This window comes from Arvicanthis niloticus, chromosome 16, assembly GCF_011762505.2.
Source record: "Arvicanthis niloticus isolate mArvNil1 chromosome 16, mArvNil1.pat.X, whole genome shotgun sequence".
Classification (NCBI taxonomy): domain Eukaryota; kingdom Metazoa; phylum Chordata; class Mammalia; order Rodentia; family Muridae; genus Arvicanthis; species Arvicanthis niloticus.
Genome location: NC_047673.1, coordinates 8497858 through 8523398, shown reverse-complemented (window position 1 = coordinate 8523398; position 25541 = coordinate 8497858). Strand labels below are relative to the sequence as shown.

Sequence of the window (25541 nt, the reverse complement as noted above, 5' to 3'; positions counted from 1 at the left end):
CATGCATTCTCTACACTTCCAGAACCCCACAGGACTTTGCTGGATGAACAGATGAAAGTGTGAATGAGGTTTTTTAAAAAGTTACATTTGGGGCAGACAGGCTAGCAGCTCCTCATTACATAATAATTTAAATGTGATCTTACCTGAAAACAGGGAAGACAGGCAGATTTGGGACTCTCAGACACTCCTTAATTGCTCTGCAAGACTTGCTGGGTCCTTACCTTTTGGGTCATGCATTCTAGATCTGGGTTAAAGATCTCAATTTGATTTATTTACATAATTGGTAAAATGACAGTCACAGGGTTTTTTTTTTTTTTTTTTTTTTTTTTTTTTTTTTTTGTAAAGAGAATTACATACAACCACCCAAACTCATGGTAACTCAGAAAAGTATTAACGGCTAGAAAAGAAAGTTTAATTCAAATCCTGTAACTTCCAGTATTATTACTCTGCATATTTTGTTTTTGGTTATCGGTTCAAGTAAAACAATAAATAGCTGTGCTGTGTCATCTGGTGAAGTGACTGAGCAGCTCCGGAGCGCTGCCTCACAGCTCCTACAGTGGTGCCTGGAGGCCATGAAGCCAGCTGGTCCTCAGATGCTGGCCACCAGCCCCAAGACCTGCACACACCCCCTCTCCCTGCCCCCCCACCCCCCAGGGAGACACGGGAAGGCACAGAAGCATCTGGCCCTGGTGTTTTCTCGGTGGCTGGGTTCACCCCTTCTGCTTCAGGCTGCGCATCCACATGAGGCTGTGGCCCTGTCGGGCATCATTCTCAGCTCCTGTGGGACAGGAACAATCACATTCCTTAGGCAAGAGCAGGAAAACAGGCCAGTTCTCCAGAATGCACGGAGAATGGAGCACCTCCCTGGACAATTTTGTTTTAATTTAGAATACACTACATAATCCTTTGTTGTTGTCATGTGAAGTTTTGCTCGTTCGAGACAAGGTCTTACATAGCCCAGGCTGGCTCTGAACTTCCTATGCAGTTTAGTTTAACTTTGAATCCCAGATCCTACTGCCATCTATCTCCCAGTGTTTGGCTCCATGCTGGCTCATATCTTTGTTTTATAGTGCTCAGACTGAAGTGTTGTAACACTAGATTACAAAAGCCGCCCTTTAAAGTGAATACTTTAGTGCTATAGAGACATTAATATGTATATAGCTATAATTACAGTATAATTTGAGAACATTATAATCACCAACGCTTCACAAACCATAACCCATAACTATTTCCCTCCAAGTCTCCCATCCCAGTTTCCAGAAGCCACTTGTCTTTTTTCCACCAGGGTTTGCCTGTCTTGGGCATCTCCTCTATGTGACTTTCTGCATCTGACTCTTTCACCGATGTCCTTAAGCTTCATCCGTAAGGTAGTAATGCAAGACCCCATGTTTTTATGGCAGAATAATATTCCATCGACAGACATATGCCTCTTTTTTTTTTGTCTGCTCATCCATCAGTGATCCACATGTGGACACTAATGTGAATAATGTGTACAGATACTGGTGTGTGTTCAGTTTCGCATGTGTTTGTGGTCCTGGTTCTCTCCTCTACTTGGGTGTGCACTTGCGGTCTAACTTTTAAAGGAATCAGCAGTGTTTTCTAAGTCAGCGCATCACCACAAGGCTTCCTGGTTTCTCCACACACCTTACAAGCATCTGCGAACATCATGTGCTATTCCAGTCGGCTTAGTGAGTGTCAAGTGTGAAGTGTGAAGTCTCTCACTGGTATCAACTTCCACTTCCCCAACAACACTGGATTTTTTTTTTTTTTATGTGCTCATTGGTCATCTGTGTATGTCTCTTGGGTGTACATGTCGTCAAATGATCAAATAATTTCAGTTTCATTGTCGAGTATCTTCTTACACTGCATCAGTTGGTTTCAAGGTGTCACCCGAACCCTAGATTTTGGGCTCCATATGATATAATTATGCGGTGATGAAGGACAGAAACTAAAACCTGTTTGTTTTTTCCTCAGGGTCAGGAGCTTTGTAGCCTATTGGCAACTGCTGCTCACCTAACCCTCACAAGGGTGCATATGGGTTCAGGAGATAAGGTCCATCTGTCTTTACTGATGCTGGGGACCATAGAGCTGTCTTGAAGAGCTTAGAGCTTGTCTGCTGCTCCACTGTCCAGCAGGAGTTTGTTTATTTGGCTTTCTCATTGTGGTCATTTCTGGGTTTTGTTTTCTGGTGTTGGTGTGGGGATGGTAGAGACCGTGTGCTTCCACCAACCTAAGCCCCAGGAAGCAGCAAAATGGCCAGTGGTTTAGCGGTGCTTTTATAGATAGCCTCCTGACAACATAGTCTTTTCTGTTATTGGAGGTAGGGAGCAAGCAGCAATGTGGGAGAGTCTGCTGAAGTGGCTAGGAGAGGGTGGTCTTCTCTGTAATGCCTGTGAGAGGCTCGGGGCCAGCAAAAGTTCTAGATTGAGCTGGCCAGCCAGCAGAGTGCACTCCAGGCATTCTAAAATGGAGTCCTGTCCTTGCCATTTTCAGATAACATAAGTTTATGTGTGTGTGTGTGTATGTCTGCCTGTCTCTCCACTCCCCCCCCCCCCGTGTGTGTGTGTGTGTGTAAAATTTTATTTCTATAAAAGGCTGGGACACCTATCAGACATGGTGGTACACACCTTTATTCTCAGGACTTGAGAAACTGAGGCAGGCAGAGCTCTAGGAGTTCAAAGCTAGCCTGGTCTACAGAGTAAGACCCTGTCTCAAAACAAAACAACAAAAGGCCAAGTCACCTAAGAACAAGAAATTCCATATCTGATGCAGCCTGAGCCCCGCGTCCCTCACTCTCTCCCGTGGACACCCAGAGCAAAGGTTCTGGAAATGAATGCCTAAGATGGACTGAAAGACTCTGGGCAGGAAGCTGCCTCCAGACCACAGCACAGCTGTTTCCTGTCTTAAAACTCCAGAGTCACTGACAAATCCCCGGTAGGCCTAGAGGTGAACAGTGGAGGAGGTGGGGTTACCCTGAAGAAGCTCCCCAACCCCCACCCAGCCCCTGAGGAGCCACTGCAGGGTGTACTTGTCCTTGAGCCAAGCTGGCAACGTCCTACAGGGAGTGTGGACTGGGTGGTAGCTGCAGGGATGGGTTCCAAGCAGAATAGCCTTCCCTATGTCTCCGTCTTAGCCTCTCCCTTACTGAACAGAGCGGAGCATTTTGTCTAAGCACTTTCTAGACATTTTCACTGGAAAATTAAAAAAAAAAAAATAGCCCCACAAAATCAACCTTATGAAAAGGATGGATGAATAACAAAACAACCAGAAGACTCAGAAACAACAGAAAACAGAGTACTCAGTAAAAGTCGTCTTTGCCCTTTAAGACGGCCTCGAATAAAGCCAACACATAAGCAACTCAGGCATAAACAAATGGCTAGCAGAGGTAGCAATGCTTTTTAAAAAGTTTTTAAAACTTCCAATATATTTGGGGAAAAAATGAGAAATAACTCTGAATCCAGGCAGGGTATGCATGCTGGTAATCTTAGCAATTGGGAGGCAGAGGTAGAAAAATTTGGGTTCAAGACCAGCCTGACATACATAGTTAAATTCTGTCTTAGAAAAAAATTCCTTTGATAACTAATTTACACCATGTCAATGCCTTATTTTCTACAGTAGCAAATGCTACTGCTCTGTAATTAAAACTGAGGCTTGAAACAAAATGTTCAGGTTTTCAAAGAAATTAAAAAGTGGACTAAATTTCCCTAGTGCTTTGCTACTTAATAATTGCTTCTTATTATACATCTCTGCAAATGTACTTGTCCTAATGCCCACTGGAAGGGTCTGAGGGATGGCATCTTTCAGGGACTGGGTCTCGATCGGGGAGGTTCTATGTCCTACAATACTCAATCTGGTATCTGCATTTCCCCGTAGAATAGACTTGGTCCTGAGAGCAGCATCCTGCATAAGGACAGTGAGCGACAGTTTAAAACCCCTAATAACTGGTTCATTGAGACATCTGTAAGGATGATGACGACAGAACCGAATTGCTCTTCATTCTCAATTAGGAGTTTGCTAGTGATTTGGGTTACGTGGAGAGGAAGAGTTTAGAGTATTAAGTTTTCTGGCAAATTCTTCCCAGTTATAGATTTTTATTTTTGGTCCTGGACTCTGAGTGGAACAGCTACTTCACGTCATCACACAGTTTCATAATGAGATTTGATGGGTTCAATCTGATCAAGTCACTAATTCCACCAGACTCTCCCCCGAACCTACAATCAATCAGCCGGACTCATTTTTAATCTCCTTGTAAATTTGGGAAGAAAGAAGGGAGAATTTCCCAGGCTTCATTATGGCTTCTATGACTTGAGGCATTTATTCATTGAGTAATGCACCAAAGGCCCTGGACAGCCAAGGATCCAAAGCACATGCGCAGTGACACTGATGGAGTCAGGAACTTTAGATAGCTGCACATTCCCAAGGAAGTGTAGCAGGAACGGCAGGGTCACCTCTATGTAACTGCCAGAGGCCACACCGCCACAAAAGCATCTCCTGCAGGAGGACCTAATTGAGAACTGCCTAAGAGACTAAGGATTGCAGGTGCAGATAATGCCAGCCAATTAGGAACTACTGTTTGGAAGAGATGCTTTCTTGGGACCAATGTGGTGCGGGTGGAGGGTATTAAAGGAGCTTGCAGCCGTGCTCAGATGAGCTCGCTACTGCGCTCCTGGAGTCTGTGGTGTTGACTCCGAGCACCTCCAACCCCAAGGGCAGGTAGGGTCAGGTGGTGAGTGGTTCAGGACACAGACAACAAGTAAGAACTGCAGGTACCTTTTCTCCAGGTGTGTCTGCGTTTACAGGGATGTCTGGCCATGGCAGCCCAGTCTTCCCGCCGTCTCTGTGCTCCGTACCAGGGCTCTGAGCTTCTGAGTCTCTCTGGGACGACTTGATTTTGTTTCTGCACTTTCATAAATGCCTGTTCTCTCTGCTTCCTGTTTAGACTCCAGAAAGGAATACACACATTCTTTCGTAGACCAAGATTATGGGACAGAGAGCTTAACTCTGCATTCACAAAGGGAGGGAGCCCATGTGTCCTCAGGCCTGGCAGGCTCTAGTTAATATCAGGGCTCTTGTTTGCTTCCCATTGAGAAACATTCAACAAATGTTCCTCCCTGTCCCTGTACTAGGATGCCTCTGTCCACTGGGGGAATGGACACTGAGCTCATGAGGTGAAGATGCCAGGTCCCTAAGGGACAGTGAAGTGGCATCCAGAAGGCAATGCTGAACAGAGCCTCAAAGGGAGAGAAGGGTTGAGCAAGAAAAGGAGGGAGGCCCAGAGCACATGAGGAAAAGCCTGGCGGCCGGAGGCTTGAGGAGCCTAATCTGTTTTGAAAGTGCTAAATGCTTCAAACCAAGTACATGTGCATGTGTAGTTTAGAAAGATCATCGTGGGAAGAACCAGCCTCAGCTCCAACAGGACTTCCCAGGTGGGTCTTGTGTGGATTAGCTTGGGGTCAGTGCAGTTCAAATACTGTAGCTTCCTCTATTGATACAATAGATATCCTAAATATTCTGCCCTGTGAATGTGTCCTCATAACAATGTACAGAACCTTTAAATGGCTTTTGTTTTGTGTCTGTTTAATTCTTGTCACCGATTTTGCTGGTGGCACGTTCAAGGAGTCCCACCTTTTCCTTCAGGGGGTCCCTCTCTGGATGGCTTGTTTGCATTCTCTATTTTCTTTTTTTTCTTTTTTTTTTTTTTTTTTTGGTTTTTCGAGACAGGGTTTCTTTGTATAGCCCTGGCTGTCCTGGAACTCACTTTGTAGACCAGGCTGGCCTCGAACTCAGAAATCCTCCTGCCTCTGCCTCCCAAGTGCTGGGATTAAAGGCGTGTGCCACCACCGCCCGGCTCATTCTCTATTTTCTACTGAGTTGTTGGTCTCTTCAGACATGGGGATAAATTGTTGTTGTTTTAAAATGTAAACAGTCATTGTAACCTGATTAGTAGTGATCAAGAAACAAACCAAAATGCTCACTGATAGGTGAGATGAACAGAGAATGGCCTCTAGGAAAAGGTGTCCCAGGCTGACCCGACGCTGTCCTCAGCAATGTCAGTCTAGACAAGTGTGGTGGTGCACACTTTTAATCCTAGCACTCAGGAGGCAGAGGCAGGGAGATCTCTGTGAGTTAAAGGTTAGCCTGGTCTACATAGTAAGTTCCAGGAGAGCCAGGCTATGTAGAAATCCTGTCTTCAAAAAACAAACAGCAACAAAACAAACCAGTGTTGTTCTGCAGAACAAGCGTGTAGTCCCAGAGCCAACCTCATCCAGCGTGACCTCCAGGGCCTGGCTGTCATAAGAATTCTTGACCTGCACCAGAGGAATCGGGAGCAAGGGCTGTGTGCACCATCTAAGGAGATGGGTTCAGTGTGGGGCATATCAAACCCATTAAACTGTATACCTTAACTGTAAGGCACTTCTTATCAAGTGCCAAGTGTATTTCAGTGAAGATAGAAAAGTTATATAGTTAAAAGTTGTATGGTTTCTCTAAAAGTGCTGGCTTTTCTTTTTCTTAATAGGATATCTGGCTATATCAAGATTATGTAAATCAACTAGTTTTCTGTGCACTTGAAACAGATATGATTCCCCAAATTAGTGGCCTCATACATGACGCCTCTGTCTCTTCCCTGAATTAGATGGCTTGCCTATAGTTTAGCTTATTATGAATCTGGAAACTTCTCTAAAGGGTTAAAGAGTCCAGGAGTTCCTGCAGCAAAGCCTGCATTGCAGTGGCCCCGTGACTCTGCACTCAAAGTGAAAGATGACAGATATCTCCTAGGGCACATGGCTACCAAGGATGGAGCACCGTTCTTTTGCAGAGGCAAGGGCAAAGGACAGGGTGTTCACAGGGACCACGAAGGCATGCTGCCCTTCATTCTCATGGACCACGAAGGCATGCTGCCCTTCATCCTCATGGACCACGAAGGCATGCTGCCCTTCATCCCCTTGGGAAGCAAGTTTCTAAGCTGAGGGAATCCCAGGTTTCAGAGAGCAACAGCAGCAGAGAGGGGACAGCCATGCTTTTGCTCACGTATCAGGTCTGAGCCCTTTGCCTTCTCCCAGAGCTAACACTGCAAGGCTGTTGGGTGTTCTGCAACTTGGACACACCCTGCACCCTCCACAGTGATGGCAACTTTGGTCAAGTTGTGCAGCTTCACTATACCTCAATTTACCCTCTATGAAATGGGAAGAAGCACAGCCTCTACCCTGCCTGGTCCTTGTAAGAATGGTGATTGGAAAGGCTCTGTGGATAGTGCCTGGCCCTCAGCAGGCCTGTGGCTGGGCTTGCTGTCATTCTGGGTCCAGTCTTGTGCTCTGATATATCTCAGAGCCTCAAGGAAGGTTTGGAGTCAGGGAGCATGTGGGCCCTTTGAATTTGGCTCTTATGATCAGAAAGAATATCTTGTCTGTGGGTTGCCATGCCCCTGTCCCCAGCCCTGGGTCACCGTGCCCCTGTCCTCTGCCCTTGAACACAGACCCAGCCAAGACAAATGTCAAGAGCCTTTTTGTTACCTTCTCTCTGTGAAGTTATTTTGGCCATCAGTCTGTCCCTTGGTTTTCATGGCGGAGGCCACCCTCTGAAGAAGCAGGTAGTTGTTTCTGTCAATGATGGAGAGTCTCTCTTCCTCCATCTGTGGATACAGGGACCCCTCCAAAGCACAAGGTTCTTCCAGACACACTTTTCAAAGCCACATCCTGTAGGTCTCCAGCAGGAGCCATCAGGTACACCATAATACTGGGCACCAAGACAAGAGCGTGGACGACCACTCTATCTTTGGGGTGACATACACTGGGATGGGCTGCAATAGTAACAAGGAGATACGCCATCTTGTATGGTGAGATTGTCTCTTAAAGTGACACGTGGTGGTCATGCTAGCAAAGAAACTATCTCAAGAGACATTTTATGCTGCTCAGTAGAAAAGGGTGTACTTAATTCCAGAGAGAAGAAAAGATTATAGTTATAGTCACCCCCACTGTGTGTGTGTGTGTGTGTGTGTGTTTTCAAATGCCTCTATGCTTCAGCCTGTGGAGGTCAGAGGTCAACCTTGGCTGTCCATCTTCACAGTCTATTTTGTTTGAACAAGAACAAGAAGTTGAAGGTAGAGTTTCTTGTTCACCGCTTTATATGTCGTACCACTTGGCCCGCAAGCTTCTGGGGCTTCTCCTGACTCTCCTCCCATCTTGCCATGAGCCTGGTGGGACCACTAAGCCCTGCTTTCAGCTTTTAAACCGGTTAACTTGATGGATTGCTCAGCTGCTCCGCAGCTCTCTGTTCAGCTGATTTATGACGTCAGCAGTTTCAGCTGGCCCCACTGACATCCCTGCAAGCGTGACTACTTACCCATGGCCTGCACTTCGAGAAATACGAATCCAGAAGTGGCCAGTGATGCTGACTATCTGGAGCTGCACTGTACAAATTGTCCAAGAGTTATCTGTCTGCATTTATGACGTGATGGGGGCAATATCATGGAAAGTTCTGGAACAAGCACTAGCCAGCTCCCTGCCATTAGGGCAGGACAAGTTCAGTTGACCCCTTGGTGACATCTTGTCTTTGAGAAGGCCAAGGAGCTTGTCCACTCACATTCTAGGCTCCAAGGTGACATCACCTTGTAAGCTGGGGGCATGACTAGAAGAGAATGAGGCACCTACCTTCAACTTCTTGAACTTTAGGTGGAGATGGCTGTAAGTCTGTGGTGGGTGGGTGTCCACTAGTGGTTGGGCATTCTGGACCTGCAGCACAGAGTAGACAGTGAGAGTCCAGGGGGCAGTTTGAGCAGGCTCTGTGACATCCCCATTAGGATGACCTACACAGCAAATTCGGGGTCACCCCTGGCTGCACAGTGAGTGTGACTGTCACTCTGCTTTGTTCCCTCTCAGAGTTACTTTAAATGTTTGTGTAAAACTTCAAATGTAGGCCAGGTCTGATGGTGCATGCTAACCCAGGAGGGCTGCAAGTTTGAGGCCAGCCTGAGCACCTTGGTGACACACTGAAGCTCCAGCTCAGTGGCTGAGAACTTACCTTGTGTGTACAAGTCCTGGGTTCAATCTTCAGTACAGAAAAATATTTCAACCAGAGAAAGCATTGTAATTAATGAGGCTGTGTAGGTTAATCCTTGGAATGCAGCACAGCCTGATCCCAATCTAGCGTCTCTGTGCTCACTATTGCACACTTTGTCTCTTCTGAGCGCATCCAGGGGGCCAGTAGGACGGTATTCCACGCTTGGGTGTTTCAGCACACGCACAAATGCACACACACACACACACACACACACACGCACACACACATGCACACACACAGGCACACACACAGAGTCACATACACAGAGTCACACACACACACACACACACACACACACACACACACACACACACACAGAGTTTCAACAACAGTTCTTACAACATTTGAACACCATCCATACTTCCATTCTCTTCCTTCTTTTCCTCCATCTCTTCTCTTCCTTTTTGACTTAGGACCAGTAAAACAAAACAATCCATTCAATGATCAGCAGATGTCTTCCTTACATTTCTTGTAAGGTTGTTTTCCCCCAGGAAAATGAGTAATTCTGATCTCCAGTTTCTCCGTCTGAGTTTTTACAATAGTATTGCTTGATATCTCGTATGAATTATGATTCATAACTTTAAATTCTAATTTTCCCTTTGGTAAGAATAAAACATGGATGATACTATGACAATTTTATCAGAAGGAGCAGAAGTCTGCCTGCCTTTCTCCCTCTCCCTCCCTCACACTCTGTTGTGTGTGTGTGTTTGTGCACATGTGTATGTGAGCACAAGTGTGTATGCGTGCACACACGCGTGTGTCTTCATATACAATACACATGGAAGCCAGAAGTGAGCGTCAGGTGTCTTCCTTTATTGCTTTTGATTCTTTAAGCGAGAGTCTCTCTCTGAGACTGGTGCTCACCTGAGACTGGTGCTCACCTGAGACTGGTGCTCACCTGAGACTGGTGCTCACCAATTGTTTAGAGACACTGTCTGTCCAGGGAGTTCTGGGGATTGACCTATCCCCCAGTGCCCATTCCCAGTGTGGGTTATTGGCATGCACTGCCATGCCTAGGTTTTTACATAGGTTCTGGAGATGCAAACTCAGGTCCTCATGCCTCTGCATAGCACTTCATACATTGAGCCGTCCATCTCCCCAGCACTGTTTCTGTTTTCAGAAACAGTGACGAATCCCAGGGGTGGCACTTGGCTGGGTTCAAAAGAGATACTCTAAGTTTCCGATTCCCTTTGCTTTTGCTTCTGAGATACTCCTACAGAGGCAAACTTCATCTTCACAGGATAAATTACTAGGTTCTCTTCATTTACTTATCTTTTTGCCTCCTTTTGAAACAGAGTCTTCGTAGGCAGGCCAGGGTGGTCTTGAACTCACGACTCTCTTACATGCTGGGGTTGTGGGGGTACACCACCATGCATAGCTTACTTATGAATGTGTGCATGTGTGTTATATGCATGTGTACATATTTGTATATGTGTATGCATACAGGAGTGGGCACACATAAATACGTACATGTGGAAGTCAGAGGTCACTGTCAAATGTCTTCCTTTATTGGTTTTCATATATGTACATGTCTGTCATCTGTCTATCTATCTATCTATCTATCTATCTATCTATCTATCTATCTATCATTTCTGTAGTTTTTTGAGAAAGGCTTTTTCACTGAATCTAGAGCTCACTGATTGGCTAGACTGGCTGGCCAGTGAGTCCTCAAGATGCTTCAGTCTCTAAGGTCTCCCCAGTGCTAGGATTACAGGTGGGAACCATCAGGCCTAGATTTTTATGTCCGAGATTCTAAAGTAGGCTCCTCATGCTCGTGTAGCAAGCCCTTTACTCACCGAGCCCTCTTCTCAGCCCCTTACTTACTGAATTTTAAAATCATAGTGCTTAATGTATTCCAGTCTGTCATGAGGTTCAGCGGGGCATGGGCTTGCCCCTGGGCCCTGGAGCCCACTGTCTCTAAGGACCTTGCCTGTGTCCTTCCCTTCCAGAACAGTGAGGGGTAGAGCTATCTCTTGAACCTGCAGCTCACCACAAAGCTATCATGTCTGATTATCAAGCTGATTACAGTGGGAAAGGGCCTGCAGAGACATCAGCCCATGTAGATAGTTAATGTTAGGGATGGCATTGCCTGCCTGTTACGGTGGACACGGTGGACACTGTGCAGTTTCACTAGGTTAGAATCACATTCCTACTAGAGAGCCACCCTAACCTCCGACTACACCTTCTCATAGGATGCTGTGTTCAGCTAAACGTCAGCAGGACCACCTCTTCCCCTAAACACCCCTATGTATTATTGCTTTGTGTTTGGGACACTGTCACTGTGCGGACCAAGGAGCTGATTTTAAAGGTCTCTGGGTTATGTCTTCTCAGTGTGATTAGGAATGAGCGGCGTCAGCACTCCGGTTAACTTCATTCTCAGTAGTCGGGAACACCTTTTGAAGTTAATTTGCTTTGTACGATGTAAGATGTTTACACAGTTCCAAAGCCAAACATGCCCCAAAGAGCTTTTTAAAAGAGATCTGGAGGTGGGAGAATGGAGAGACGGCTCAGCAGTTAAGAGCACAGACTGCTCTTTCAGAGGTTCTAAGCTCAATTCCCAGCAACCACCTGGTGGACTTCAACCGTCTATAATGGGATCTGATGCCCTCTTCTGGTGTGTCTGAAGGCAGTGACAGTGTACTCATGCATAAAATAAATAAATAAATCTTTAAAAAAAAAAAAGAGAACTGAGTTCTTTCAACTCCATTCTGCTCTCATTAGTTATTCCTTAGTTATTCTTCCAGTGTTATACCTATTTTCATAATTAAAAACATCAAATCATATAGAACATGCCTACACTAACTTCATAGTACGTGTGCATCCAAACATTTGCACACATTTTTACCGGTTTCATTTCCACTAACAAGAAATTGTATGCATCTTTACTCACTGTCTTGCATGAAATACTATGTATTAGTCAGTTTTTTTTTTTTTTTGTTGTTACTAGAATTAAATACCTGAGGATGAGCACTTGATATAGGAAAGAGGTTTGTTTTGCTCTGCAGTTCTGGTCCATCTGATGCTGGCCTTCTTACCAGCCAAGCCCCTGCAGATGCAGAGATATGGGAAGAGATAAAATGTATGTATGCACATGTATGCATGTATGTATGTGTGTCTGTGTGCACGTGTATGTGTGTATTTACATGTTTCATGGTCTCCCATACATTATCTATCTATCTATCTATCTATCTATCTATCTATCTATCTATCTCTCTATCATCTGTTTATTATCATCTATCTACATGTAGAGATGGAAACAATATTCATTTGTGCCAGGAAAGAGCTCCACTGCAAAGACAAACCTCCAACCATCCCTTTATTTTTATTAAGCCACCAGGATTCAGTCTGGGTTCCATCATGATGGCATTGTCTAATCCGAATTACCCCTCTCCACCACCCCAGGCTTCAGCCCAAACGTCATAGTAGATCAAGTTTCTACCCTCACAATGTATGTGCCTCACGATGGGGCTTAAATTTCAGCACAAGACACAACATACGACATTCCAGAAATAACTGCACAGTAGCATGTGGAGACGTCTCTTCCTCCTTATACAATTGATAAGTCATTATGTGCAAAGCACCCTATTTACCCAGCTGCCCATTGAAGAATATTTGAATTGGTTCCAACTTTGCTATTACAAAGAAAAAGCTGCAATTAACATCTTTTGCAATTCGCCTTTGTGTATTTGCCAGTGTATCTGGAATTGGGATTGCTAGGGTAAAGGCTAAACATGTGCTCAACTTGAGGAGGTGTTGCTCAGCTCCCCGTGGGGCTCTGCCTTTCACACACAGGACACACGATGGTGGTCCTTTCCCCAGAGCACAGCCAGCTCCTCACCAGGCTCAGACTTGAGAAACAGTATTAGAGGGAAAGCTTGGTTTGCATTTCTTTATTATTAGTGAAATCGACTATCTTCTTTTTATAGGTTAAAAGCTACTTGAAATTCTTCTGAAAACTGGTTTTCCATATTGCTTGTCCCTTTTTTGCTCTCCCAGCCTTAAAGCCTGCTTACAGAGGAGTATGAACTTTTGTGATGTAACGTCCAATTATTTTTCTCCATGTACACTTACTTTTCCTCCCCTTATTATTTATGACATGGTATTATAATTTTATTATTATATAAAGTTTATCAGTCTTCCTTCTTTTCAAAGGGTTTTGAATTATGTTTAGTATATTTTTCTACTATGGTTCTATAGAGTAATTTTTGTATTTTCTACTCCTTGCAGAGCTAATTTTAAGTAAGTTTGTACTTTTTTTCTTTTAGGTAGAATCTTACTGTGTAGCTCTGACTGTACTAAAACTCACTATGTAGACCAGGCTGGCCTTGAACTCTGCCTCCGCCTCCCAAATGCTGGTATTAAAGGCATGCACTACCATGCCTGGCTACATTTTTTTGAAGACAGAATCTTACTATGTAGCCTATGCTGCTGGCCTTAAAATCTTGATAGTCCTCTTAGCCTCCAGAATGCAGGCATGTGTTACCACACTCATGTGGATTTTTACATTTAAATCTACAATTCTTCTGGAATTTCTCTTAGTATAGAATGTATGTGCTAAAGATTCCAGGCCCCAGAATCCAGATGGATGCTCCAATCTCTGGAGGTAAGTGTAGAAACAGGGTCCCCTGAAGGAGTGTGAATCTGAATGAAGCATGGAGGGGTCAGAAAAAGGGAGCCCATTGGTCCTCTTTGTCCAGTGAGCTGAGAGAAGGTGTGCTGTATGCAACTCACGAAGCCACCCTTACCAAGGACTGAACCCTGCCAGCATCTTTGACCCTAGACTCTCAGTGCACAGAACTCTGAGAAATAAATCTCTGCTATTAAAATGGTCTAGTCCAGTCTTCTCCATGGCAGCTCAGGTTCAGCAGCAAGAATACACCCAGGCTTATCTTTTGTGTATAAACAACATCCTACCACTCAGTGCCACTTTTCACGATGTTTGAGATGCTGTTGCTGAGACCTGAATATTCACATCCTCCAATTTCATTTGTTGAAATCTTAGCCCCTAGCATCAGAGATGGAGTCTTCGGGAGTGATGACACTCTGGGGCAGATCCTCCCTAAATTGGATAAATGACAAAGAAGAGATCCCAGTGAGAGGGACAAGAGGAAGACACCATCTATAAAAATGGCCCTGGCCAGGCATTCCAGTTGCATTTTGACTTGCACCCTCCAAGCTGTGAAAATAAATGTTTGTTGTTATAGGCAGCCCAAACAGACTAAGAGACTGTTGTGGTCTTAATGTGCCCTTGAGTTCATGATAGGAAACTTATTCCTCAGTGTAGAGTGAAGAGGTAACCCTGTGGGCAGTTGTAGCCTTGGAGATGAATTTGCAGTTGCTGAACAAAAGGTTTGCATCAAAGATGGCCTCTTCTTCATTCCTCATGAAAGGGCGCAAGGCTTGGGCATCAGTTTTCTGCTTCTACCACCAGGGGGCACTGCAACAAGATCGATCTGCCTATCTATCATCTATCTATCTATCTATCTATCTATCTATCTATCTATCTATCTATCTATCTATCTATCTATCATAATATATATTACATAATATATTATAAAATGTAAATATATTTATAACATAATATTTTATTTATAATTTAATTTCTACTTACCTTATTTTATTGTATTTATAATACAATAATTTATAATTTATGTTGATATTATTCATATAATATATGTATATAATTTATGTATATAATATATGTATATAATATATGTATATAATATATGTGTATAATTTATGTTGATATTATTCATATAATATTTATATTTATAAAATTTATAATATATTATATTATATATAATACATCTCATATTATATATGCACATGTTATATTATATGTACATATGTACTATATATAATATCTATTAATACATTAATATTTTGTATTTAATATATTATTTTCTATAAAATATACAATTATAATAATTATTAAATAACTTATATAATTTAAATAATTTATATATTATATAAATATCTATATATAATATATAAAGATAAATGAATACTTTATATAATTTAAATAACAAGCATATAGTATAATATATGTTATTTAATTATATATTACATCTAATATATTATGTATATTATATATTTACCATATTTATATATAATTTATATTTATATAAACATATAATATACTTATACATTATATTCATGTATCAATATATACTATATTGACATATAATATTTATATATAAATATATAAATATATAAATATATAAATATATTTTATATATAAATAAATATATTAATATATAATATATAAAACATATGTATTACATACATTAGTCTGGGAGCAGACAAGGTACAGCAACATCCATATAAATTATATATAATACATGATATAGAATATGTAATAATACAACATATAATATACTAATTATAATATATATAATATATAACAAATATAATATATAATAAATAGAATGTACAATATAATTCTAATTATAACATAATTTTAATTATATAATTTATAATGAATTATATACTATGTATTATATATTAATTATATATTATCATATAGTCTACATTATATATTAAATATATATATTCTGTATTATAGATTACATAATATATAATATATATTCTGTATTATATATAATTTATACATTTCTGCTTCTTGATTGTCTGCTCTCAGCCTCTGGAACAGCAAGGAGACTACTGTCTGCACAGAGTCTGCAGTGACACCACTTTGACTGTCTTCTGATTTCCATATGCAGTTGAGGCTGAGTCCACTGTGCCTTTGGTCTGACTCCTGTCCATGCTTAGCACTGTTAGATGCTTAGGTCCAGAGGCCTTGTGGTGGTTTTAGCATCTGTATCATAGATTAGCCTCCTGGAATTATACTTTCTTTCCAGTATTTCCTGAATGTTTATGCATGGCCTATCACGTAAGCTTGATGGTAAATGTACCTAGTCCCAGGGGAAAAGACAGTGGGTTTCCCTAAGGTTACAAAGTAACTCAAGGGAAATTGGCAACTTTGCGTATCAAGTGTTTATCTTCAAGAATATTACACCTTTTCTATTTGTCAGTCTTCTACTGTCTATTTGTCAGTCTTCTATTTGTCAGTCTTCTACTGTGATCTTCTGGGAAGTTCTGTTGCTCTCTATACAGGTGTGGGAAGACATATACTCGGTCTTCTCTCCCCTTCCTGTTATTATAGAACTGGAGTCCTGGAACTCTTTAAAGCTATGAGTGTCTTCTTGTTGGTAGCCAGTGGGACAGCTGGATGAGGCTCCTCCTGAAATTGTAGAGAGCTAGAAGCTTTGGTCCTCAACCCCTCTGAGAGCAGGGATGAAGGTTAAACTGGTCCCCAGTGCTTAGTGATTTGATCATGCGTGCCTGTGTAAGGGAGCATCATTAAGAACCCAAGGGACAGTCTGGTGGAGGATTCTAATACGTGCTCATGTGGAGGTTTCTGGGGCGTGGGGATTCTAATGGGAATGTAATGCTGTCTAATTATTGTTTTAATCTATCTTTTCTATATGAAATGACGTGAGACATTTTTTCCACAGGCTTATATTGTCTGCATATATTGTTTGGGGATGTCTGTTCAGTCTTAAGCCCAGTGTTTAAGTTAGATTGTTTTCTTAGTTGAGTTTTAAGGATCCTTTGTACATTTTGGAGAACAGCATCTATCATATAGATGTTTTACAAGCCTTTCTCCAGGTTTCTCTCTCCCAATGCTGTTTTCCAGTGTAGAAGCATTTTTAAAATTTTGATGAAGCCCAAGTTTGTCTGTTATTTCTTTCGTGAGCTATGCCTTTTTCTTTGGCTTGTATATACAAATTACCCCTATTCCAAAGATCATTGAATTTCCATCTGTTATCTTCCAGAAGTTTGATGGTTTTGCATTTTACATTTAGACATATGGTGAACTTTTTGCTTAATATTTGTGAGATTTGCAAGTTCTAAGTCTAGATTGCTGCTGCTGCTGCTTCTACTTTGCACACAGATGTTTAGTTGACTTAATACTATTTACTGAAAAGATTATTTTTGTCCAATGTGTTGCTTTTGACTTTTTGTGAAATATGTGATTATAATTATTTGTGTGCTTATTTCTGGTACCTTATTCTATCCCACTGATCTAACTGACTATTCTTTGAGCAATACCATACCATTCTGATGACTATGGCTTTAGAGTATGTCTTAAAGACAGGAAGCACTGGTCCTCCAACTTGATTCTGATTTAATTTCCTTCCTTCCTCCCTTCCTTCCTTCTTTCCTTCCCTATTTTCTTTCTTATTTTCTCTATCTTCACTTTCTCCTGTTGTATAACAGATTATATTAATTGTTATTTGAATAATAACCACTTTTGCATACTGGGGATGCATCCCAATTGGTTGTGGTATACAATTTTTTTAAAAAAATGTTGTATTCTATTTTTTAGTGCTTTGTTAGAGATGTTTACATCTATGAGCATTTGTTATTGGTCTGTGGTTTTCTTATAATGTGGTTACCTGGTTTGGGTTACCAGATAACGCTGGCCTCATGAAAAGGATTAGGAAGTCTATTTCTAGCCTTGGAAAGAGACCATAGAGAATTAGCCCAACCTCTTCCTTAAATATCTGGGAAAATTCATTAGCAAATCCATGTGGCCTCAGAGATTTCCATTTGAAAGCTAAGTAGTTGTCAATTCAATATTTTAATAGATATAGGCCTGTTTCAGAGTCTCTGTTTTTGTTGTATTGGGAATCAAACCCATTGCATATTCCAGGTTAGTGCTCAGCTGCTAAGCTACACCCCAGCCTGTGTCCATGGTGCCTAGACTAGAGTTGTCTGTTTTCCATCTCATATAATAATTTATGACGTCTTGATTTTTTTCTTAGTTAGCCCATATAGAAACTATATATTTTAGTGATCTTTCCAGAGAATCAACTTTCAAGGACAGATTTCATTTATTTTTCTTACTAATTTCCTGATTTGCTCATTTCTCTACTTCAGCTGACTTTGTATTTAACTCCCCACGCCCTTGTTTTTTGAGGCAAGGTCTCACTATGTAACCGTGGCTGGCCTGGAACTTGCTATGTAGAACAGACTGGCCTTGAATTTATTGAGATCCTCCTGCCTCTGCTACCCTAGTGCTGAGATTAAAGTTGCGTGCCACCACACCCAGCTTGTTCCTCTTTTGTACAGATCCATGTCCCCAGTGCTGCAGCTTCCCCTTTGACGAGGTTCTGATCACATCTCATCCATTCTGAGAAACAGTGTTTCATTTTCACTTAGTTCCGGCAAGATGGCCTAGTGGATCAAAGGCACTGTCACCCAGCCGGATGACCTGCACTCAATCCCTAGAATCCATGATGGAGATAGAGAACCAACTCCTGCATGCGTGTGCATATGCACGCGCGCGCACACACACACACACACACACACAAAATAAATGGAATGTATTTGTCTATATATTTCTCTTAAGATATCTTCCTTAACCCATGGGTTACTCTGTAGTGTTTGATTTCTCATGCTTGGAAATCTCTCCAGTTACCTTCCTATTATTCATTTCTAGCTCAGTCCCACAGTGATTTGAGAACAAATGTCATATGATTTCTAACCTGTTAGCTTTACTGAGGTGTGTTTTATAGGCTGGGATGTGGTCTATATTGTTAAACATTCTAGATGGTCTTGAGGAAAATGTATATTATATGGCTACTGGGTGGAATAATCTATAGATTTCAAACCAACGGACTGATAGTGCTAACCAGCTCAAATATTTCCCTACTGATTTTCTGCCTGGCGATCTGTTTCTGAAGGAAGGTATTAAAATCTCCAGCTGTGATGGTAGAGTCATGCATTTCTCCCCCTCCCCCCGCCCTTAAAACCAGCACCTGTTGAATGGCAGTTGTTTTCAGACATCTGTATAATGCACTGTGGTCACTATTACCTCCACCCGTTCTGTTGCCCTCACCTCACAACTCAGAACTTTCTCTTGAAGTTCTCTCTTTGCTCCAGGTAGCTTGACATGCTATCGCTAGCCGCTTACTAATAAGGACTATTATCTTTTTGAAGGGTGAACCCCATTGCCGTCGTGCAAGAATTTTCAAATTCCTAGTGAAATTCTTTGTTTTAGAGTCTGCTCTGCCTAAGATTAAAAAGTTGTTTTTGTTTCCTCTTTTTTTTAAAAAAAGATTTATTTATTTTATATATGTGAGTACACTGTCGCTGTCTTCAGACACACCAGAAGGTGGCATCAAACCCCATTATAGATGGTTGTGAGCCTCCATATGGTTGCTGGGAATTGAACTCAGGACCTCTGGAAGAACAGTCAGTGCTCTTAATCAGTGAGCCATCTCTCCAGCCCCCTCTTGTTTCCTCTTAGTCAATGTTAACACGCTGTATTCTTTTCCATGTACTTATTTCTAATCTATACAGCTTTTACGGAAGTATATGTCTTCAGTCAATGTAGATATGGTTAAATATATTTTTGATCTACTTTGTATTTTTAAACATTTATTTACCTATCATGTTTTTGGAGGGTGTACATGCTATAACCTTCGTGATATGTGATAACGTGCAGAAGTTGGTTCTTCCCTCTCACCATGTGGGTTCCAGGAAATCAAGCTCAGGTCCAGGGCTTGGTGTCGAGAACCTTTAACTGCTGACACTCTCAAGGGTCTCCATCTCTGTCACTTAATTGGTGCATTTAGACCATCAGTTCTCATTCTGCGGGTCACTACTCCTTTGGCAAGTCCTCTATCTTCAAAAAACACTTATATTACAATTCATAACAGTAGCAAAACTATAGGTATGAAGTAGCAATGAAAATAATGTTATGGTTGGAGTCATCACAACACGAGGAACTGTATTAAGGTTGGAGTCATCACAACATGAGGAACTGTATTAAGGTTGGAGTCATCACAACATGAGGAACTGTATTAAGGTTGGAGATCATCACAACACGAGGAACTGTATTAAGGTTGGAGTCATCACAACATGAGGAACTGTATTAAGGTTGGAGTCATCACAACATGAGGAACTGTATTAAGGTTGAAGATCATCACAACATGAGGAACTGTATTAAGGTTGGAGATCATCACAACACGAGGAACTGTATTAAGGTTGGAGTCATCACAACATGAGGAACTGTATTAAGGTTGGAGTCATCACAACATGAGGAACTGTATTAAGGTTGGAGTCATCACAACATGAGGAACTAACTGTATTAAGGTGTTGCAGCATTAGGGAGGCTGAGAGCCACTGATTGAGGCTATTGACATACAAAGTGTTTATTGATGCAATTGGATTCATATTTGCTGTGTCTATCCATCAGCCTGGTCTTGCTCCTTTTTTGGGGTCCATACTAGTTTTCTGCGTTTTCTCATTTTATCTGAGATTTTAAAATATTTATTACTTTATGTGGTGTACAAATGTTTTGCCTTTCATGTATGTATGCATATTGCATGTGTATCTGGTGCCTGAGGAGGCCAGAAGAGGGTGTCAGATCTTCTAGAAATGGAGTTACAGAAAGTTGTAAATCTCCATGTGGGTCCTGGGACTTACCCCAAGTCCTCTCTCTGCAAGAGCAGCCAGCGGTCTTAACCACTGAGCCATCTCTCCAGCCACATCAGTTAAACATTTTAAAGAGATTTTAAATTGTTTCCCATGCAGTTTACCACATACACTTGAAACTATTCCAAGTCCATTTTCGATTAACATCATCAAGAATGTTGAACAGTGTCGTACTTTATAACAACTATGTTCTGTTATTTCCTCCCTGCTCCTGTATCATTGAAGTATACAAAGACACACACAATCCAGGCCACTGTTACCATCTGTACTTAAATCTTTTCTTATTACGTATATTTACTTATTTGTGTGTGTGTGTGTGTGTGCATGAGTATGTGTTATGTGCACACGCACCGTCCACAGCCTGTCGGAGGACATGTGGGAGTTGCTTCTTTCCTTCCATCATTCGGTGCCAAGAATCAGATTCAGGCCATGAGCCTTGGCAGAAGTTTCCTTACCTGCTGAGCCACCTCGCCAACTCCTCAGATCATTTCTTTACTTTCTTGTTTTTCTGAAGTTCAACTACGATCTGCCTGTGTGTAGTTTGAGACTCTTATGCCTCACAGTATCTCTGGCTCCTTGGATCTCTGCCGTAGTGTCTGATAGGAATCTTGTCCCTCACTGTTCCTTCCTCTCCTCTCCTCTTGGTACTTTCGTTACTGGTGTACTACTCTGTCCCTGTCCCACTGTGTTTGGAAATTCAGGGTTGTTTTTATGTTTATTTTTCGTTGGTCCTTTGTTCTCTTTGACTTCAGTTTTGAAGGTTGCCATGGTTTGACTCTGTCCTTCCATGATTCATTCCAGGATTTAATCCTTCCCATGGAGGCATTAACAAGTGGAGCCTTTGGTGAGGTGATTAAATCATGACAGTTCTTTTCTCATGAATGAAATTAAAGCCCTTATAGAATAGTCACGAGAAATCTGCCTGCCCTTCCTTCTCTTATCCCACCCAAGCTGTCATCGTTGAAGCCACTCTTACCAAACACTAAGGCATCCAGAGATTTGATCTTCAACATGTAGCCTCTTGAACAGAAAGAAACAGATGTCTGCTGTTTATCCATTGTCTACTCTGGGGTGTCTTGTTATAGCATAAGGAACAGATCAATACAGGCTCTATCAATGCACCCTCAGGTTTGCAGATTCTCCACCATCAGTGTAAGCCCATCAGAGGAAGGGTGCCAGGCAGACCGGGAGGGGGAAGGAAGCATTTCCAAAGAAGCAGTGAACAGAAGGATGGCTGTGCCATGGTGGTGCTGGCTGTGCCACAGTGGTGCTGGCTTCACCATGGTGGTGCTGGCTTTGCCATGATGGTGCTGGCTTTGCCATGGAGGTGTTGGCTTCGTCATGGTGACACTGGCTGAGGAGGGGCTCTGCAGTGCTGCTGGTGGCTGGTGGCTTGGGGTGCAGTGTTCTCTTTTCTCTATTTCTTTAAATTGTGTTCTCAGAGTTTCCCAGTCTAGCACTAACTACTTGGAAAGCTGAGATCTCTACTCTTCACATGAAACAGAGATTTGTTTTTGTCCAGACTGATTGCACCTAGGATTGAAGAGATGGATCTTCATCCTTTGGTGCTCCTCATCGTTCGTCTCCCACCTGCTTGTGTCTGTCTTCACTCACCAGGGCCCTTGGTGTCTGGACCACAGTCACACCTTGTCCTTGTGCTGCTTGGCTCTTGTCAACTTGACACAAACCTAGACATATCTAGGAAGAGGAGCCTCAGCTGAGGAAATGCCTCCCTCTGATGGACTGTAGGTGAGTCTGTAGAATGTTTCTTGATTAGTGATTGCTGTGGGAAGTCCCAGTCTACTGTGGGTGGTTCTACCCTTGGGCAGTGGGCTTGAGTTGTATAAGAAAGCAGCCTGAGTAAACCACGGAGAGCAAGCCATGGAAAGCAAGCCACGGAGAGCAAGCCACGGAGAGCAAGCCAGTCAGCAGTGCTTCTCTGTGGTCTCTGCTTAAGTTCCTGCCCTGACTTCCTTTGATGATGGACTGTGGGAGTGGAAGTGGAAGCCAAATAAACCCTTTCTTCCCCCAGTTGCTTTGGCCATGATGCACATCAATAGAAACCTTGGCTACGACGGACCCCTTCCCTATGCCTATGGGTACATCACACTAGCTCCTGGCCTCCAATGTTTGACTTTCAGACCTCTCCACACCCCCAGCTGGCATGGCTTCTATGCTATGCTGTCCGTCATTGTGTGCTTCCTCACGACCCCCCCCACTTTTAGCTATTTGATCAGCTGTGCCCAAGATGGGTTCCTTGACCTTGTGTGATTTCCCTTCCCATCTTTGTGTGACTGTCTTTCCTTCTCAGTTAGACTCATGGTGTATTCTCTCACATGTTAACACTGTCACCTTTGTGCCAAGCTGTGGATCCCCAGTGTTCTTGCTCTGCTGCTGGCCACAGACATATCAGGTTCTCTAAGAACCCCTTATTGGGCTGGAGAGACAGCTCAGTGGTTAAGAACACTGGCTACACTTCCAGAGGTCCTGAGTTCAATTCCCAGGAACCACATAGTGGCTCATAACCATCTGTGATGGAATCTGAGTCCCTCTTCTTGCATTCACGAAGACAGGGCACTTATATATGTAAAATAAATAAATAAATCTTAAAAAAAACGAATCATAAGCTTCTGGGACATTAAAAGATTTATGTTTTTGTCCTGTAAGCCAGTGCTTCAAGACACCTCAGGGTCCCAGGCCACTGTCCACCTCTGTGAATCTCATTTGCCCACTCAGCCCTCTTCTTCCACAGTGACCATTTAAAAATCCTTGTGTTACAGTGTCTCGGAGCAGAGTCTGGATATTTGCATAAGCACAGGCTGACTACTTATCTATCTCATGGGTTTGGGTCAATTCCCCGGGATAAGCAAGAACAAGGTACCTACAAGGCTAGTCTTGAAGATCACTGGGAGGAACAACAGTCACTGCCTCTGGCCTCCTAGTGAGTAGTGAGAGCTCTTGAAGTGGTTACTCAGGTCCACAACACTACAGTGAGCAGTCATGGTCAGAGCAGGTGAAACTGGTGCCCTGCGATGAACCTGTGCACCCACCACGGTGGTACGGACAAGAGAGCAGAAGGCCATGGTGTTCTTCTTACAGTGAGACCAGAGGAAGTCCTCTCAAGAGGTAAGCGGAGGCCCTCTAAAGAGCTGTGGAGGAGTGTTACATAGGGGCTCCCAGGGGTTAGGGAGGTGGGGACAGAGGCAAAGCAAGGGAGGGGTGAGGCTGGAGCATCAAGTGAGCCTGACAATGAGTTGATCTCTTAGGGTGTCACCTGAGACTTCTGAAGGAAACAGGGTTGGTTATCGGTTTGGTTGCTGAGAAAACCAAACTGATTTCCATTGAAAATTAGTGAAGGGGATCGCCCTATGCCTGAAGTTTCCAGACCTAAGAACACCCTCCCTCCAGTGTTCCCAACACAACTGGCTAGCCTAGTAAGAAGGCCGGAAAGCTGGGCTGAACTCCATCATGACATTCTTGTTTGTTTGTATGTTTGTTTGTTTTTCCAGACAGAGTTTCTCTATGTAGCCCTGGCTGTCTGGAACTCACTCTGTAGACCAGGCTGGCCTTGAACTCAGAAATCCGCCTACCTCTGCCTCCCAAGTGCTGAATTAAAGGTGTGTGCCACCACTGCCCGGCCCATCATGACATTCTTTAGCAACACCCACATCTTTATCCAGGGAGTATAAGTGGCACTTGTCTCTCCCCCTTTCCAGGCCCAGGCAGGTTCTAGTTCCTTCTGGTACGTGTAATATGGAGCAGGAGTGGACATCAGGTCTTTTTGTCCTAAGATAGTTTCAAGTATTTTGGGGGAAATTGGGTACTTTGGGAACACACTCCGTGTTTGGGGATGGGATGGTCTCCAAGTTTGTGGAAACTTTGTTCACTGGTGACATAATGATGAGCCCTCTTAAGAACTTCTGGGGCTGGAGAGACCCTTAGTTAGCAAGGTTTTAAGCCCTGGCTACTCTTCCAGAGAATCTGAGTTGATTCCCAGCACCCACAACTGTCTGTGACTTCAATTCCAGGGGATCGTCTGGCTTCCACAGGTACTAGGTATGCATGTGGTACACAGACACACATGAAATCAAAACATTCATACACATGAAATAAAATATTTCTTTAATTAAAAAGAAACTCTACCATTCTGACCTTCTGAATCCATGCCAGACTTCCCTGGGCTCTCTGTCTAGCACTGCAACCCCCGGCACGAGGCTAGTAGGTGTCTTCCTACCTTCTTCCTATGGTCCTGGTAGGTTTTCTCCCAGGCTCTCTGCAGGTCCCTATTAGCCCACGGGATGGTCAGCTGGGGGACTTTATGCATCTCAGATCACAGACTCCAGGGTCCCTTCAGAGAGGAGCAGGAACAGCAGTACAGCCTCAGCAGTGCTGTTTGTGGGGTCATGTGACTGTTGTCATGGCACCCAGGCCTGGGGAGAGCCCAGTTCAGCCTGTGGAGGCTTTTGAACAAAGGATGAGAGCTAAGAGAAAAATAGACTCTTCTTCCACCCCAGTGGTTGTCTTGGAGCTTGATTCGCTCACTGCTGTTGTTTTGAGCAGAGCAACTCAGCTCCCAGCTCCAGAAGAAAACATGAAAAAGGAGGTCAAAGGCCATCTCCTTTGCCGGAACAGATAGAATGGACCAGCTCCCTCCTTCACATTCATCTGCCACCTCTCATTCTCTTCTTTTCTTTCCTTTCTTAATCTTTGTATTTCTTTAGGAAAAGAAACACCTTTGGTCCTATCTTTAAATCATTTGTAACAATGTTATAAATGTAATAAAAATCTTATAACAATATAACAATAACTCCAGCTCAGGTAGCAGATTTTCTTTTCTTTTTTCTTCTTCTCTTGACTTGAGGCTCAGTTATACGAAGTCTTAGTCATTTTTAAGCTGTTCATTTTTAAGGTTCATTTTCATGACACTTTTTTTTTTTTTTTTTTTTTTTTTTTATCTGTCTTGGACAAACTTTCCT

At 42.7% G+C, this 25541-nt stretch overlaps 1 protein-coding gene across 3 annotated transcripts; it reads right to left on the bottom strand.

The window, feature by feature from the left end:
* Window positions 1-390: 390 nt before the first annotated feature.
* Window positions 391-24958, bottom strand: Cfap97d2 (CFAP97 domain containing 2). 3 transcript variants are annotated; one of them, XM_076913851.1, is made up of 5 exons: window positions 24800-24958; window positions 8649-8729; window positions 7512-7630; window positions 4771-4940; window positions 391-778 (listed from the first exon to the last, which is right to left on the bottom strand). In XM_076913851.1, exons 1-5 carry the CDS (start codon window positions 24887-24889, stop codon window positions 711-713), a joined length of 528 nt encoding a protein of 175 aa, XP_076769966.1. In that variant the 5' UTR covers window positions 24890-24958; the 3' UTR covers window positions 391-710. The 3 variants fall into 3 exon arrangements, with proteins under 3 accessions (XP_076769966.1, XP_076769967.1, XP_034375758.1); XM_076913852.1 differs by having other exon boundaries at window positions 4771-4931; XM_034519867.2 differs by lacking the exons at window positions 391-778; window positions 4771-4940 and having other exon boundaries at window positions 7508-7630.
* Window positions 24959-25541: the final 583 nt, after the last annotated feature.